General features: G+C 54.7%; 1 protein-coding gene across 1 annotated transcript; it reads left to right on the top strand.

Annotated features, from left to right (window-relative positions):
* Positions 1–5,000: 5,000 nt before the first annotated feature.
* Positions 5,001–14,527, top strand: APLN (apelin). Its single transcript, XM_082376262.1, has 3 exons — positions 5,001–5,438; positions 11,405–11,576; positions 12,130–14,527. Exons 1-2 carry the CDS (start codon positions 5,372–5,374, stop codon positions 11,569–11,571), a joined length of 234 nt encoding a protein of 77 aa, XP_082232388.1. The 5' UTR covers positions 5,001–5,371; the 3' UTR covers positions 11,572–11,576; positions 12,130–14,527.
* Positions 14,528–15,483: the final 956 nt, after the last annotated feature.

Here is a 15,483-nt window from a genome sequence, read left to right as displayed (position 1 = left end):
TACTAGGAGAGCCAAGCACTGTACCAAGTACTTCCTAGGTATTGATTGGTTTAATCCTTCCAATAACCCAGTGAGCTAAGCCCCCCCCCCTTTTTTTTTCAGATGAGGAATCTAAGGCTCAGAAATCTTAAATAATTTGCCCATTTATCTATTTAGTAAGTGAGAGAGCGGCCTTATTCCAGAACCCATGTGCTTAACCACTGTGCTTCACTGCCTCCTAATTTGATTCAAGACAGTTTGAGTTCAGTATTAGAAGTGCAAATAAAGTGGTATATGGGCTCAAACAAGTGAGAATTTGCTTCTCAAGGTTCAGTGAGGGAAGTGTGTGGGCTTTCAGGTTAGGCAGACCTGGGAAAATTACTTAACTTCTGTTAGCCTCAGTTGCCTCATCTGTAAAATGGGGATGATGAGGAGTAGGACTACTTCATAGGTGTGAGGATTAAATGAGTTAATGCATGTGAAGCATTTAGAACAGTGCTTGACACGCAGCACATGCTCGATAAATTTTAACGACATCCTCCTCCTCCTCTTCCTCCTCCTCCTCCTCCTCCTCTATGGGGACAGGAAGAGAGGAATGGGCTGCAACAGGATTGCACTTTGAGTCTTCGGTGGCTGAACCTGCAGGCTGAAAGTTGGGTTTTAATGAAAACACTAATTCTAAGAGTTATGTGCACCCCACTGTTCATAGCAGCACTATTTACAAATGCCAAGATATGGAAGCAAGCTAAGTGTCCATCAACAGATGAACAGACAAAGAAGCTGTGATATATATAGACAATGGAATATTATTTAGCCATAAAAAGGAATGAAATCTTGCCATTTGCAACAACAGGGATGGTCCTGGAGGGTGTTACACTTAGTGAAATAAGTCAGACAGGGAAAGACAAATACTGTATGATATCACTTATGTGTGAAATCTAAAAAATAAATGAATATATGTAGCAAAACAGAAACAGACTCACAGATATAAAGAACAAACTAGCGGTTACCAGTGGGGGGTGGAGGGGCAAGATAGGGGTAGGGAATTAAGAGGCACCAACTACTGGGTATAAAATAAATAAACTACAAGGATATATTGTACAGCACAGGGAATATAGCCAATATTTTATAAGTTTAAATGGAGTATAACCTATAAAAATGTTGAATCACTATGTTGTACACCTGAAACTAATATAATACTGTAAATTAACTATACCTCAACAAAAAATTTTAAAAAAAAGAAGGTTCGGTTGTAAATTGCCAGAGGGGATCCCTTTTTGAGTTGACTTTGAAGCAAGGTGAGCTCTATGTAGCGCAGCCAAATGAAAGTCACTAAAATATCTCCTTGCTTGAAAGGGTGGCGCTTGATATTACTTTGGGGAATAGGACATACCTCATAGGACTACTATCATAATACCATAACTGGAAGGCAAAACCTCAAAGTACTATCATGCATTAACTCCCTGGATCAAGTGCATTCATCAGATTAGCCCCAGCAGAGATTGGTGCTTTGGGGGAATAAGATAGTGAACAGTTCTGATGGCTACTAAGAAGACAGGTGTAGATGGAACAGGGCAAAGACAGAGCCGTTCCTTCCTGATCAGTTCCAAGAGGTCAGAGGCCAGAGCCCAAAGGTGGGTGGGTGGGGGAACATATCAGGAAGAGGAGAAAATTAACCCTGAATGAGCAACTACCGTGGGCTGGGACCTGTGCTAAGTACTTTACGTGCATTATTTTGTTTAATCTCCCAACATAATAAGGTAGGTACTATTATTACCCTCACTTAGTAACTGAAGAAACTTAGGCTCAGAGAGGTTAGATAACTTGCCCAAAGTCACACAGCTGAGGACTGAGATTGAGGGGCAGGATTTGAATTCAGTTATTTGAAATTCCAAAAGTTGAGTTCTTTCTAATACACCACACTGCTCATTCAAACCCAGAGGACAGGGAGCCAGACGAGTCAACCAAGCAGCAGTGGCTGGTGGTGATGACATACATAGGACACGAAGCAGAACTGAATAGCTTGTGCACAGCGCCAATGAGGGCAACAAGTCACAGGCTGGCTTCACATAGGTCAGCTATCTCACCTCTGTCCCCAGCAGTACACTGAATTCTACCCCTTGTCCCCAGAATTGCCCCTGAACTTGACTGGAAACTGAGTCTTGCCCCTCACCACAGGCCTGAGCCCCAAGTGCAGCAAGGCACTTTACAGCCACTGCTGCCTCAGGGCAGGAAGGTGCGGATGGCTTCCTGCACCTCCTCCCCACTCTTGGAGACACACCTTTAAACGTTGATTCTGCTAATATTAACTCAACAGTGTCATCTTCCTGAACAAAAGACAGCACACAGTTCTACCAACAGTTACTTATCTCTTCAACAGGCAGTCTCCAAGTGCCAACTTTGTGCCAGGCACTGTGCGAGTTGCTATCATTCCTGTGACCTTCAAGTCTAGCGGGTGGAGACAAGTATAAAAACCGGTCATTTGAATATGCTATTGAGATATACGGGAGCCCACAGGGATTTCAGAGTGACCAATCAGGGTTGCATCCCTTGCCTCACAGGCCTTGGTTCTGGAATGGGTACCCTGGTGGTGGACGCTCTCTACAGGCCCACAGAACATGGCGTGCAGATACAAAAGTGCAGGCCAGAATCACTGCCAATGAAAGTTACAGCCATAGCTGTTATGAGGAAGACAAAGTCACCATGGGCAAGAGCAGCCTGAGAAAGGAGAAAGATGAGATCTTGGATCTAGGACTGGAAAAATGGATGCAGTTTGGTTAAATGGAGAGAAGGATTAGATTAAAACATAATTCTCCCACGTGGTCAGCTCTTTAAATCTTGTTTTAAATACATGCCTTCTGTTTACTAAGAGTTGCTTGCCGTAAATTTGTATTGGGTTTGCCTTTGTATGTTGTTCCCTTGCACATTTTGAAAACTAAGTAAGGTGGGAAAAAGAATTACAGAAAAAAGAATGACCAGGGTGCTCTCCCCCAGCACTGTCCAATAGAACTTCGTGCAATAATCGAAAGGTTCTATTCTGTGCTGTCCAATTCAGTGGCCCCTAGCTGCAGGTGGCTACTGAGCAATTGAAATGTGGCCAGTGCAGCGGAGGAAATGAAGTTTTCATTTTATTTTAAATGTTGTTAGTATCAGTCGTATTGGAAAGGGCAGCCCTTAAACCACTTAGCAAATAGCCCATGCACACCCTGGTAAAGGAGCGATTAAATATGAACGCTTCTAGGAACCTACTTATGGGGGCACTCATTTGCAAATGTATGGGCTTGTTCAGTCAGGGGGTGGAGGATCATGGTTCCTAAAAACCATCCCGCAAGGGTTGATACCTTATTTACACAGTGCCTTCAGATACATTATCCCATTCAATCCCATAACAACCCTGAAGGGGGTAGCTCAGAGATCATCATCCCCAGGAGATACAGCAAATTTAGGTGACAACAGCAAGGCCCTGAGGCAGGTGAGGGTGGAGACTAGAGGTCCGGTGTTTCTCCTCCTGGGTGGAAGACTCTTTCCAGGGGGCAGCAGAGGGGGAATGACCTCACGCTACTAATGCCCACTGCTCACCGCCTGGGCCTCACGGATGAAGGGAGGTGCTCTGCCTTCCATGTCGCTGCCTTTTTCCTACTGGACTGGGGCTAATGCGGACATAGGCTATGAACAAGAACCCTATTTATCCCCTTCCCACTACCTTGATTTAGGCAATAGGAATGGTTTTGAAAAGTTCATTTATATATTCACAACTATGTCGGGAGCGCCAACCATGCCCCAGACATTGGTCTAGTTGTGGGGATACAGCTGTGAACAAAGCAGAGACCCCCTGCTATGGAGACTGATAAAAAATTGTGCATATGCTGGATTGTTGTAACATTTCAAAAACATGTTAAGTCTACTGTGGTCTCTCACATCTTTAATGGTACACACACACCGTCCAGTGTATTTTTTGTGTAAATCTGGACTCGCACTTCAAGCAAACTGCCTGGCTGGCTGCAATGTGGAAACACCTTTCGATTCGGTCTTTTAACATGTGTTGAGTGCCACCTATGTGCAGAGCCCGATATTGGGGACTTTAGAGAGAGGCAGAAGAATGAGAAGACAAGGTCCTATCTCAGGGGGTTCCCCGTGCGGTGAAAGAGGCAGCTCCTTCTCTTGGGAGCTCCCAGGCTGTAGGAGCTGACAGCCTAGTCTGGGGAGGCAAACAACTTCAGGACCCACTTTCAGAGGGGAATCCCAAGTACATGCAAAATGAATCCAGCCTAGACTGTTTGGAGTTGGGTAAATGGTCCCTTGTGGTGATGATGGGGAACAAGAGAGGGGATGCCGTAGGAGCTGTTGCAGGTCCCGACAGCAAGGAGGAACCCAGGAGCGGCCTCTCCTGGATTACTGTTATCCTGGCAAGTCTTCTGGATGAGATGGGGTTGGAGGTGCTGCTGTAAGAATGAAGAACTCTGTGGAAGGATGGGGTGGGGTGGGGGCATTCCAGGTAGAGGGTGCCTCCTGGGGGATGGTAGGAGAAATGGGGGCGCTGGGCACAGTTCAAACCCAGCTGAAGATGCAGAGGAGAGAGGAGGGCCAGTGTGTGAGGGTCTTGGCCAAGTCCCTGCGGCTGCGGAGTGGCGGTGGGGAAGGACCGGGTCAGAGGTAGCGGGGGTGAGTGGGGGCAGCGCCCAGGTTTCTTGACAGCTGTTAAGGAAGCGTGGCGACAAAGGGTTAAGTGTGCCCCTCCACCGCCCCAAATGTTTCCTGTGTTTGAAATCCTTCAGGTATCCGAAACCCTCTGGCCCCCGGCCAGGCCGGCATTGTCCGGGGAGCGCTTGTGGGCTGTCAGAGTGGCCTCGCAGCCTTTGTTGTGGGACCACCTCGAGGTTCCCTCTCGCGCCCTGGCTGCGGCTGCCCAGTGCGCGCCGGGAGGGGGGCGGTGCGGGAGGCTTGCTCCCTCTCCCTCTTCCCGGCCCCCCCTCCAGCCCTCCCGATGACCACATGACCAAGTGGGCTCGCGGCCAAGCCACAGGCTACAAAATGCAGCCCCTGGAGTGAGCGGGGCGCATTCCCGCTGGCAGCCTGAGCCACGGGCCGTTGGAGCCGCAGCCGAGCCGCCAGCCACTTGGAACGAGCTCGCCGCCGCCCCCGGAGCCGCCGAGGCCAGCTGGGCGGCGCTGCCCCGCGGCGGGAGAGAGGAGGCTGCGGGAGAGAGGAGGCGGCGGCCGGCCAGCCCGCGGCGCGGCTCGGGGCGTACCGTCTCGCGGCCCGGGAGCCACGCGAGCTCCGCGCCCGCACGCACGAGCCGCGACTCGCGCCTCCCTCGGCCTCCGGCCTCTCCGCCCCCACCCCCGCCCCCTGGCCAGGGCCGCGCAGCGGCGGCGGCGGCCAGAGGAGCAGCATGAATCTGCGGCTCTGCGTGCAGGCGCTCCTGCTGCTCTGGCTCTCCCTGAGCGCGGTGTGTGGAGGTGAGTGCGCGCCCTCCCGCTCGCCCGCGGCCCCCTCGCCGCTCTCCAGGGCTGCAGCCCGCGCGCTCCCCGCCCTCCGCCCCGAAGATCGCGCTCTCTCCGCCTCCCGGGAGCCGGGCGCGAGCCGTGCAGGAGCTGCCACGCGCCGGGCCGCCGACGGACAGGGCGCCCGGGGCCAGGGACCCGCCGGCCGCGGGCACCGCTCCCTCCGGGGGGCTCGGCTCGGCTCGGCCTGGGGCATCACCCTCCGGCGCCTGGCCCCTCCCGGCCGCCCCTCGCAGTCCGAGGAGCTCAGGGCCGCAGGCGTGCGCCCCGTGTCCCGCGCCCCGCTCCCCACGTGGTGGAGGGTACGGGGGGGGGGACGTCCTGCTCCCCTCGTGGATCCTTGGAGGGAACTGACCTGAGGCCGGTGGGTTGGGCTCCTGCGTGGAAAGTTAGGGGCCGCCGCCGGCCGGTCCGTGGGCGCGGGCCACTGGGGGACGATGATGTGCCAAGATGCAGACGTGACACTTGTTGCATAGGCAGGAGCGCGCGGCAGGGGAGGCGGCGTGGAGCCCAGCTGTGGTTCCTTTCAGCCTGCAAGTGAGCAGAGGCAGCCTCCCCCGGGCCGGGCCGGGCCGGGCCAGGCTGGGTCACGCTGGCCTCCTCCCTCGCCCCCAAGTCCTGTCTGGTCTGCTCTCCTCCCACGCAGAAGGCTCGGCCTGCGTCCCACCCCAGGGACTTGGTTCCTCGAGATCCTGGCTCCGGTCCCCCCTCTGCCCCAGGCATGCTCATGCTTCACCTCAGTCCCCCTGTCTCCAGGCACCAAACCAGGAAACAGCGCCTGACCCGATACCTCCATGCAGCTGGCCCCCACCTGCACCACACCCCCACCTGGCATACTTGGCACTGACTGGTGCTCCCTTGCCCTCCCCACACCTGGTCCCCACCCACATCCCAGCAGTCCCAGTCCGGGCTGCCTGTCTTCTGTGCGTCAGTGTCTCCTGGGGCTGCCAGCTCCCACCTCCAGCTGCCACAGTCCTGTGATCTGGCTGTCACTGCTGCCTGCCAGGCAACACAGAATAGGAAGGCCAAGACCAGGTGGACTAATGCCAGTGCCAGGCTTGGAGTTACGGGGAGGTGGGAGCAGGGGGAAGGAGAGAGCAGGGCAGCAAGTTTCCTAGAGGAAGGGCCCAAGGCCCTACTTTGTTCCAGATCCTCCAGAACAGGATGCAGCCCGGGAGCCTCTGAGGGGCCTGGCAGGGCTTCCACCTCTCTCTTTGTAGGTCACCTCCTTTCTCTGCTCTTGCCTTTGGCACTGCCCTGGCCCGGGGAGCCCTGCCCGGCTTCTCGGGAGGGCGCATTGGCTGGATCTGGCACTACCTGCCTTTAGCTAGCTGTCCAGTGACCTCTCTCTTCAGGGCCCGAGCCCTGGCTGAGCCACCTCACTGGTAAGAAGGGAGCAGGCTTTTTCCTCAGGAACTCCTGTCAGGCAGGCAATGGCAGAAAGAGAGCAAAAGATATGAATGAAGGACACCGCACGGGGCTGCCCTCCTGGAGCCTGCCGTCCAGGGCATCTGGCGAGATCAGACACCCACGGGACACCACCACTGGCAAACAGTGGTGCAGAGAGGGCATCCCAGAGGAAGCTGGGCCTACCCGATCTGCACACTTGGGGCTCCCCCAGAGCCTACGGGGAGACCCTTGGCTAACTGACCAGCACTCGGACCCTTTCAGGGTCCAGCTGTTGGGGCATTACCGGTAAAGGGAGAGCCGGTTTCAAGGGGAGGGAACGCTGCATCTGGCTCAGACCTTACCACGTCCTGCTTCAATTAATCCTTTTGCATTAGGTCACCTATCTCCACAGCCTGATTTGGGTAAACTCGTTGCCCTCACATTTTGCTTAAGCCTAGCACTGGAAACTTCCAAAGCTCCCCCTGCCTCTCCACCTCCCCCTGCCACGTCCCCCCACCCCACCCCCGTCCTCTCCTGGGGCCAAGGGGGCCACCTCTGTGCAGGCGGCCACCAGCCCAGGGTCTGGGGACCCATGTCCTGCTCCTCCTGCCTCCTGTCCTGGGTCAGAAAAAGGGGCCTTTTCTGAACCACCTTGCCCTTGGCCCAGACTTGCATGCTCTCCCCAGCCAGAGTCCCCAGTCAGCTCCAGGCCTGGAATCCATGCTTCCTTCACAACACACCGTGTCCTGACTTGGAATGCACTCCCGCCACCGCACAGCAGACTCTTCCACTGCCTCCTGACCTGGGATACACTTTGCTCTTCTGAGTCTGAGGGCTGCTGGGCCAGGGCCAAGTAGCCCTTGGTCTTTGTCTGAGCACCTCTCTGTCTTTCCTTGTCCCCCTCCTGCCCTTCCCCGGCCCCAGCTGAGGCCTGCAGCCACAGTGACAGCGTGAGGACAGCCTCCTGGACCCCTCCCACTCAGGGAGGGGGCATCTCCACTCCATCCCCAATGCCTCAGAGCTAAGCACCCAGGTAACCTGAGTCAGGCCTCTCAGCGGCAAAGGACTGATGCAGGTGAAGCGGACGACCAGGCTGCCAGGGCGTGATGTGTCCACGGCAGCACAGCTGGCGTGCACTGGGCTGGGCAGACAAAGGAGGGGCGCTTCATCCTGGAGACACATGCAGGACCCCAGAGCAGTGGAGGGGACACAGCCAGTGCCACCAGGGCACTTGTGTGGGCTTTTAAAGCAATCACAAGACAGGCTGGACGGCGAGAGGAAAAAAAAAAAAAAGATGTTTCATTCCGAGTGAGGATGGCGTGTTCCTGAGAGGCGGCACACGCCTCTTTGTGAACTGGCAGGGCTGCAGTTCAGATTGTGTGAAAAGCAAGCCCTGTTCACCCCCGACTGCACTTCACGGTGAGAATGCTGTAGCTTCACTGCTGATGGCGCTTCGGTCCCTCTAGGCTCGCGACTCTTTGCGGGATTGCCCCCGCCTTCCTGTAAGTAGCAGATGCGTTAGAGGAAAATATTGAAGTACACTGGGGATGGCCCGTTTCTACAGGGGAATTCTTTTGTATAGCTGGGACCTCTGCAGTGATGAGAATCAAAAGCCTCTGATTTGTCCCTTTGGACAGGACAAAGCCAGGGTTTCAGGTGTCAGCTTATCTTAGGGTGAACCAGACTCAGAATCAAAAGTAGGAAACAGGTGGATGATGGAATCAGGGTGGGGGAGGAACTGCAGACTTCCGGCTACAAGGAGGACAGGGAGCCCCCCATCCAGTGGGATGCCAGGTGCCAGGGGCTTCTGGGTGACCGCTCTCCAGGGCCTGGCTGAGAGCTCGGTCAGCTTAGGTAGCTCTTCTCTGCAGCCCTAGAGTGTAGACGTCTCGCTGGCCAGAGTCTGAGCCCACCAGCCGTGTTCCTCATCCTGGCTCTGGGCCTCCCCTGTCTCTTAGGGACCCCTCCCCCCAACAGCCCTCCCTCCCTGACTGCCACCACCACTCACAGGCCTGGGTCTCAGCATTTGGAGATGATACCCTCCCCATCTGGGCACCGTGCCTCTCTTCTCATGCCTGCTCTACCCCTAGGGCCATAGCCTGTGCCATTGGCCATCCCTGCAACACAAGAACCAAGACCTCACTGACACCTTCAAGGCCCTTAGGGTCCTTCCTGTTGCCTGGCCACACCCTCAGCACAGTCCTTTTCGCACTGAGAGTTTCTCTGGTACCAGCTTCTCATCAGTATCATTCCTGTCCTCTTGCAGAGGGCAGAACAGCCTTGAGGGGACTCCAAAACACAAGGCAGAAGCTGAAGCAGCTGGAGTCGGGAGCTTAGTGAAGGGGCTTCCCTCCTCTCCCTCCCCGGCCCAGCCCCTTTGCAGATGGCACTCAGAGGGTAGCCCTATGACAGGCGAAAGCAGCCTCCTTGCCCCTGTCCATACCTACTGCCCCAAAGTGCAAACACAACTTGTGTTTTAATTTACATTAGGTGATGGGTTTAGGGGAGGAGCTGACACAGTAACCCACCCCCGACCAGAAGCATGAAGGGTCGCTGGTAAACGGAGAGGTCCTAATGGGCTTGTGACGTTCTCTCTGGGAGGGAGGGTGGAGGGCTAGAGAGTGTGTGCGTGCGTGTCTGGGCGAGAGAGCGTGGAGAGCAGCAGGCGCCAGGGGCCTGGGCAGGGAGGGCCCTAAGGACAGTCCTTGCCTGCGTTTGGCCCAAGAGGAGCATAAATGCCTGGAAATTGTGTGCAAGTGGAGGAGGAATCACAAGAGCCAAACAGCCAAGGAAGGAACCGGAGCGTGGGGATGCTGGAGGCAGGGGGGAAGGAAAGGAAGAGCCACCAGGGGTATGGCTGGGGGGCGAGCGGCCAATGGGTGGTTATATGGAAACTGTGAGCTAGTGGTGGAGACTCCTGGATGGATGGAAACAGGTTTCGAGAGACAGGGATATAGCTGGAGGCAAACCCGATGGTGTGGGGAGAGGGAGACTGGGATTCATGATCACTGGCCTCAGAAGCTGTACTTCTGCAGACCAGCCCCATCCTGGGCATTGCACAAGCACTCTGCCGGTCTGTCTCTTGCCCAGCACCATCTCATCTCCCTGCTCTGCTTGCCTCTGGCGGCTGGCTTGTCTGTGGAGTGCCAGCTCGCCTGCCCTGGCTGGACTGCAGCCTCCATGAGAGGTGGCTGAGAGCTCGGTCAGCTTAGGTAGCTCTTCTCTGCAGCCCTAGAGTGTAGACGTCTCGCTGGCCAGAGTCTGAGCCCACCAGCCGTGTTCCTCATCCTGGCTCTGGGCCTCCCCTGTCTCTTAGGGACCCCTCCCCCCAACAGCCCTCCCTCCCTGACTGCCACCACCACTCACAGGCCTGGGTCTCAGCATTTGGAGATGATACCCTCCTCATCTGGGCACCGTGCCTCTCTTCTCATGCCTGCTGTACCCCTGGGGCCTCATCGTGTGTCTTTCCCTCATCGCACCCAGGAACACCCAGCACCACTTGGATTCTATTGGCAGGGCTTGGTCTGGCATCAGGAGCCTTCTACTCTAAGCCAGATGTGGACAGATGTAGAGAAGAGCCCCCTAGAGCAGAAAAGGAGCCAGCTGGGATTGGAATGGAAGGAATTTGCATCAGGCACAGGATGGGGGTATGATCTAGGGATGAAAGGAGGTAGGGCAATGAGGGGGCAATACTAGCAGCCCACCCCCCTCCCGATGCACTTGCTGCTTCAGGTGACGTTCACTCATTTGTTTACTCATTCATTTGTACAATATTTATTGGCCTCTGAATCTGGTCACAGGCTGACTAGAACCCAGCATAAGGCACACAGAGTCAGAGATTCCCCCCCACCCCCTGCAAACAATCCCCCAGCCACACCCACAGGGAGGCCACAGGAGCAAGTGAGCCCCAAGATGGCCAAACACTGATGAGATGCCCAGGGGTGAGGTATGAGAGCTCTAGTACTCAAAAGTGGGTCACCTGCGTATCAAAGGATGTACAATGCCATCATGTTCCAGATTTGCTTTAAAATATCTCTGCAAAGAAAGAAACAGGGGAAGCAAAGCATATGTAACTCCATCTGGATAACCGTTGAATCTGGGTGATAGGCACGTGATGGGGGGAGTTGGTTTCACTGAAATATTGTGTGTTTGAAATGTTTTAAGTGTATCATTCACAAGGGTGCAGTGGGAAGTTATTGTCTGCTGTGCCCCAGCCTGAGTACAGGCATGATACCCCAAGCTGCAACCCCCGCCCCGATGGTGTTCTGAGCACAGAACATGTTTGTGCCCATCAGAAACATGATAGGACTGTCAAAAGGACATCAAGTCAGGGGTATAATTTGCAAATGTGAGTAGTGGGCTCTGTTTGCCCCAGGACAGTGTAAACATTGCAAATGGTTCATCGGTTCACTGATTGGAAGAGGAAAAACAAAAGCTCTGAGAGCGCCACCTCATGGAGAGACTGCCGCTCCTCTGGGGCCCTGGCCCATCTGCATCAGCCTTTGGGATGACAGGCTTTCTCCTTCCTGCAGGGCCCCTGCTGCAGACTTCTGACGGGAAGGGGATGGAGGAAGGCACCATCCGCCACCTGGTGCAGCCCAGAGGGCCGAGGAGCGGCGCAGGGCCCTGGCAGGGAGGTCGGAGGAAGTTCCGCCGCCAGCGGCCGCGCCTCTCCCATAAGGGCCCCATGCCTTTCTGAAGCAGGTACTTGAGCCTCTGGTCAGTGGGCGGCACAGAAAGGGCAGGGGAGGAACAGCCTGGAAGCTGGGTGGCCCTGCTGCTTACCGCTGGCCCCACGCATAACACCGGGGCTTACAGAGCACCTTCAGTTTAGACAGGAGACCAAGGCCGGAGAGGGGCTTGACACTCCGCAGGAGCTAGGTGCTGGCTTCCCTCCACTCTGCTGCCTGGGGTTGGGCTGGCTGGCCCAGCTGGAGTGTTCTGGAAGTCCTGGGGGGCCTTGATGAGCTGGGGAGAGGTGCCCCAGGGTATATGTGCGGGTGTGTGGTGTGGATCCTCACCGGAGGCGGGGAGGAAGGCAGGGAGGCTTGGGGGTAGCCGCTAGCAGAGAACAGGAAGAGAGCCGCCCGGAGATGTGGGAAGGAGAGAGCAGGGCCTGAGCCTGCCGCTGAGGCCTGGGGCTTTAGGTTCAGGCTTGTGGGCAGGGCGGGTGAAGGCCGTCTCGTCTCCTGTCCCAGGCGGTTCCTTTGACCTAGGACACGTCAATGACCCCTCTCTGGTCATTTTTCCTCTTTAGGACTGAAGGGGCCACCACGTGTCCGCCCCCCGCGACTCCTCCGTAGATCGGCCTGCTTCTCTGGAGCCCTCACATCCGTTCGCCTCATCCGGCCCCTGTTCTCGCTGCTGACGGTCCGGCTCTCCTCCCCCACCAGCCTCCCCGAATGGACTGGCGTGCTCCTGCCCCTAGCAAGGATCCGTTCAGTCCCCCTTCCTGACTGGGGCGACCCTGCACTGGAAGGCCGTCCTTCCTCTCCCCAGCCCTCCCCCTGCTCTAGTCTCTACCTCTTCTGTCTAATACCCTAACATCTAACCCTTCTCTGGCCCTTCCTGCCTCAGGTATGCCCTGGGGGCTGGGTGGAACCCGCCCTTCTTTAATGGGCTCCAGCAGATTCCACGTTTTCGCATCAGCACTCCACCCCCCCACCCGCCCCGCCCCGCCACCCCGGCCTCCAGAGGGGCATAGAGAGCGGAGCCATGAGAGACTCTAGGGAGAGGGACCGGGTCCTTGGGATGCAGACAGGGTGCCTTGGGGGCACGGGAACGGGGGCTTGGCGATCTGGCGAAGGGGGAGTGAAGCATTGGAGAAGAGGAGGAATAGCTACTGTGGCCTCTTCCTCATCCCCATGTTTGGCCCGGTTAAGGAAGAGGTGAAGGAGAGGGGCCATGAAGTACTTTGTCACTTCTCTCGCCTCACTGTGCCGCCTAAATTCCCTCCCACTCACTCCCGCCCCCCGCCCCCCCTCCAGCTAGTTCAAGCTCCAGCTCAGGAGGGGAGGGTATGCGCCTCAGGTGGCTCTGTACCCTCCCAGGAGCAAAAGCCAAGCAGGATGATTGGTTTTGCCAAGAATCACAGACGATCAGAGCCAAAAGGAACTTTGGAGTTCACTTAGCTCCACCTCCTTATGCAAACTCCTGCAAAAACAGAGGCTCGGAGAGGGATGGTGACCTGCTCAGTGTCACTGCAGAGCCAGAATGAGGGCCCAGGTCTCCGAACTCCCACGTGATGATGCCCTCTTCCTTCTTGATGATGTCTTCCAAACCCATTAAGTGCCTTTTCCCGGGGTTGGGGCTGGGGGTGGCCAGGAAGGGAGAGGGGGCCGGCTGCGAACTGCCCCACGGTGGGACGGAGCTGTTCCCTCCTCCCCGGCCTGCCCCTTCTGGTCCATTCCCCAGCCCGGCCTGGAAAGTTCCCTGACTGGCCAGCTGCCCCCATTCCTTGCAGCACTCCCAGACCCTGGGTATTTTTCACAGGGGCAGCTCAGGCACCGAGACTACCAGGAATCAGGAGGTGGCCTTAACCAATTGGACTCAATGGCTTTCCCTTCACGTTGACTGGACCTTCTTCTCCCAGTGGCCTTTCCCTGAGGAGGCAGGGAGTGGGGAGAAGAAGAAGGAAACAAAGAAGGAAGGAAGGGAGGGGGGAAGGAAGGAAGGAAAGATGGGAGGAAGTGTAGATCTCAGCAGGCTTTCTTCTCAAAGGCCTCGTGGGAGGGAGAAAAGGGAAGACAGGAGCCTGACGGCCACCTATGTACGTGTCGGGCAGGGGGGGTCAGGGCCCCCGGAGTCCCAGAACAACCCCGACGTTTGCCTACCCGCCCCTCCCCCTCCCCTCCTCTGCTGCTGCTGCTGCTGCTGCTTTAAGGCCACCCTGGGGAGCCAGGCTGGGCACCTGCCGCCCCCCAAACGCCCCTCAGCCCAGAGTGGGGGCTGGCCAGTGTCCAGAAAGCCTCTTCTGCCACGGATGTCCCCACTGGGGCTGGGCCTTCTTCCGCCTCTTCCTTTCTGCATCTCCTGTCGCATCAGTTGCCCAGCCCAGGGGGAAGGGCGGGGGTGGGCTGTGGGGAGTGGGAGAGGGACGGCTGGGAAAGTCTGGAGACACAGGGCAGTGGAGGTGCTGAGGGGCTGTCTTATTTAAAGTGGTTGTGTATGATTCTTATACTAATTTATACAAAGTTATTAAGGCGCTTTTCATTAAGAAATCGTCCCCTTCCCCTAATTGTGTTCACTGTGTTTGTAAAGATTGTTCAGTGTAAATATGTCTTTATAATAAAGAGTTAAAAGCTGACAATTCGCCCTTACTCTTGGAGGTCACGTTCAGGAGGGGCACACCTCTCCGCTGAGATCCATGGTCCTCCCCATGCCCATGAACTTCATGTGCAGGGAGGGAAGTGCCTGCCTCCTAAATCGGTTCCAGGTCCAATGGCTTCAAACTAATTTGCCACAAACTCACAAAAGGAATCTCTATGCTTAATGACCAGTTCACATAAAATGCAGTCCACTTTTAAGTGTTTTGGCATCTGAGTGTCCTAATTTTGTTTTTTTTTGCAGTGTCCTTTGAAGGATCTTTAAAAAATTTTATTTAAGAACATTCTGATTAAAGGTGGGATTTCTACTAAAAATTGTTTTATATCCTTGGTGTGTGTCTTCTTCTATTTTTATCTACTTTTGAACACTCTCGGGACTTTTTAGCCAGTTGCCTTTCTTGAGAAATGTTCTGTTTCCTGCAATAAATATATTTCGTAATGACTTTGTATGTATCATTTTATGTTTCACAAAGTAGAGTCGCTTGATGCACGAGATAGCCTGAGAAATAAAATGCAGGGAGTTCGATGCAGTTCTGCCCCATCTGTCTCACTTCTTCACGCTTGTTGTCAAAATGCCAACATCTTGGAGAACAGGAAGGAACATTGGGTACATGCTAATTTGGTTAATCAACTCATTAGGTGCACACAGGTATACACGATCCAGAGTAAAACCCAGCAAAAAGGAGACAGGAGTGATCCAAAAGGTGCATTCGATAAATCTTGTGGGAAATTCTACAGATTTGACAAGTATTCAGTTCTAGAAATACACAATTTGAAGAAAGGGTCTTCAGACACTTGCTAAAAAGTCATGAAACTGCTCAATGAAAGATAAAATAGAAAATGCCACCCACAAGCGTACACAACAATCTTATCATTGACAAAATGTTGCAGATTGTGACATAGTGATTTAAAAATATGACATTGTGTTGGAAGTGCCTCTTAGGAAAATTGGTACAAAAATGCCTTCTTTCAAAATTACTACTTTGACTTTTAGGCAAACTGGTTGTCAGAGGAACTGGTTTTAGGCAAGGAGGTTTTGGGTGGGCTGGCTTTATGCTGATTGGTCTGTTACCGCCCTAATCACCCCCAAAGCTCTAATTTCACAAGAAACCAAGGAGAAGGGGGCCGGGGCAGGGCAGGACAACTTAATACTGATCCGTAAGTGTGTAGCCCTTTAACAGTTTACAGAGCTCTTTTTTAAAAATACCAACTCATTTTATTATCCTAACAACTGGGCGACACAGATCCCCGTTTTACAAATGAGAAAACAGGCTAAGAGAGTTGAA

This window comes from Balaenoptera borealis, assembly GCF_965194805.1.
Source record: "Balaenoptera borealis genome assembly, chromosome: X".
In the NCBI taxonomy this organism is placed as follows: Eukaryota; Metazoa; Chordata; class Mammalia; order Artiodactyla; family Balaenopteridae; genus Balaenoptera; species Balaenoptera borealis.
Note: the sequence above shows the minus strand (reverse complement) of the source record. Positions and strands in the feature narration are given on the sequence as shown.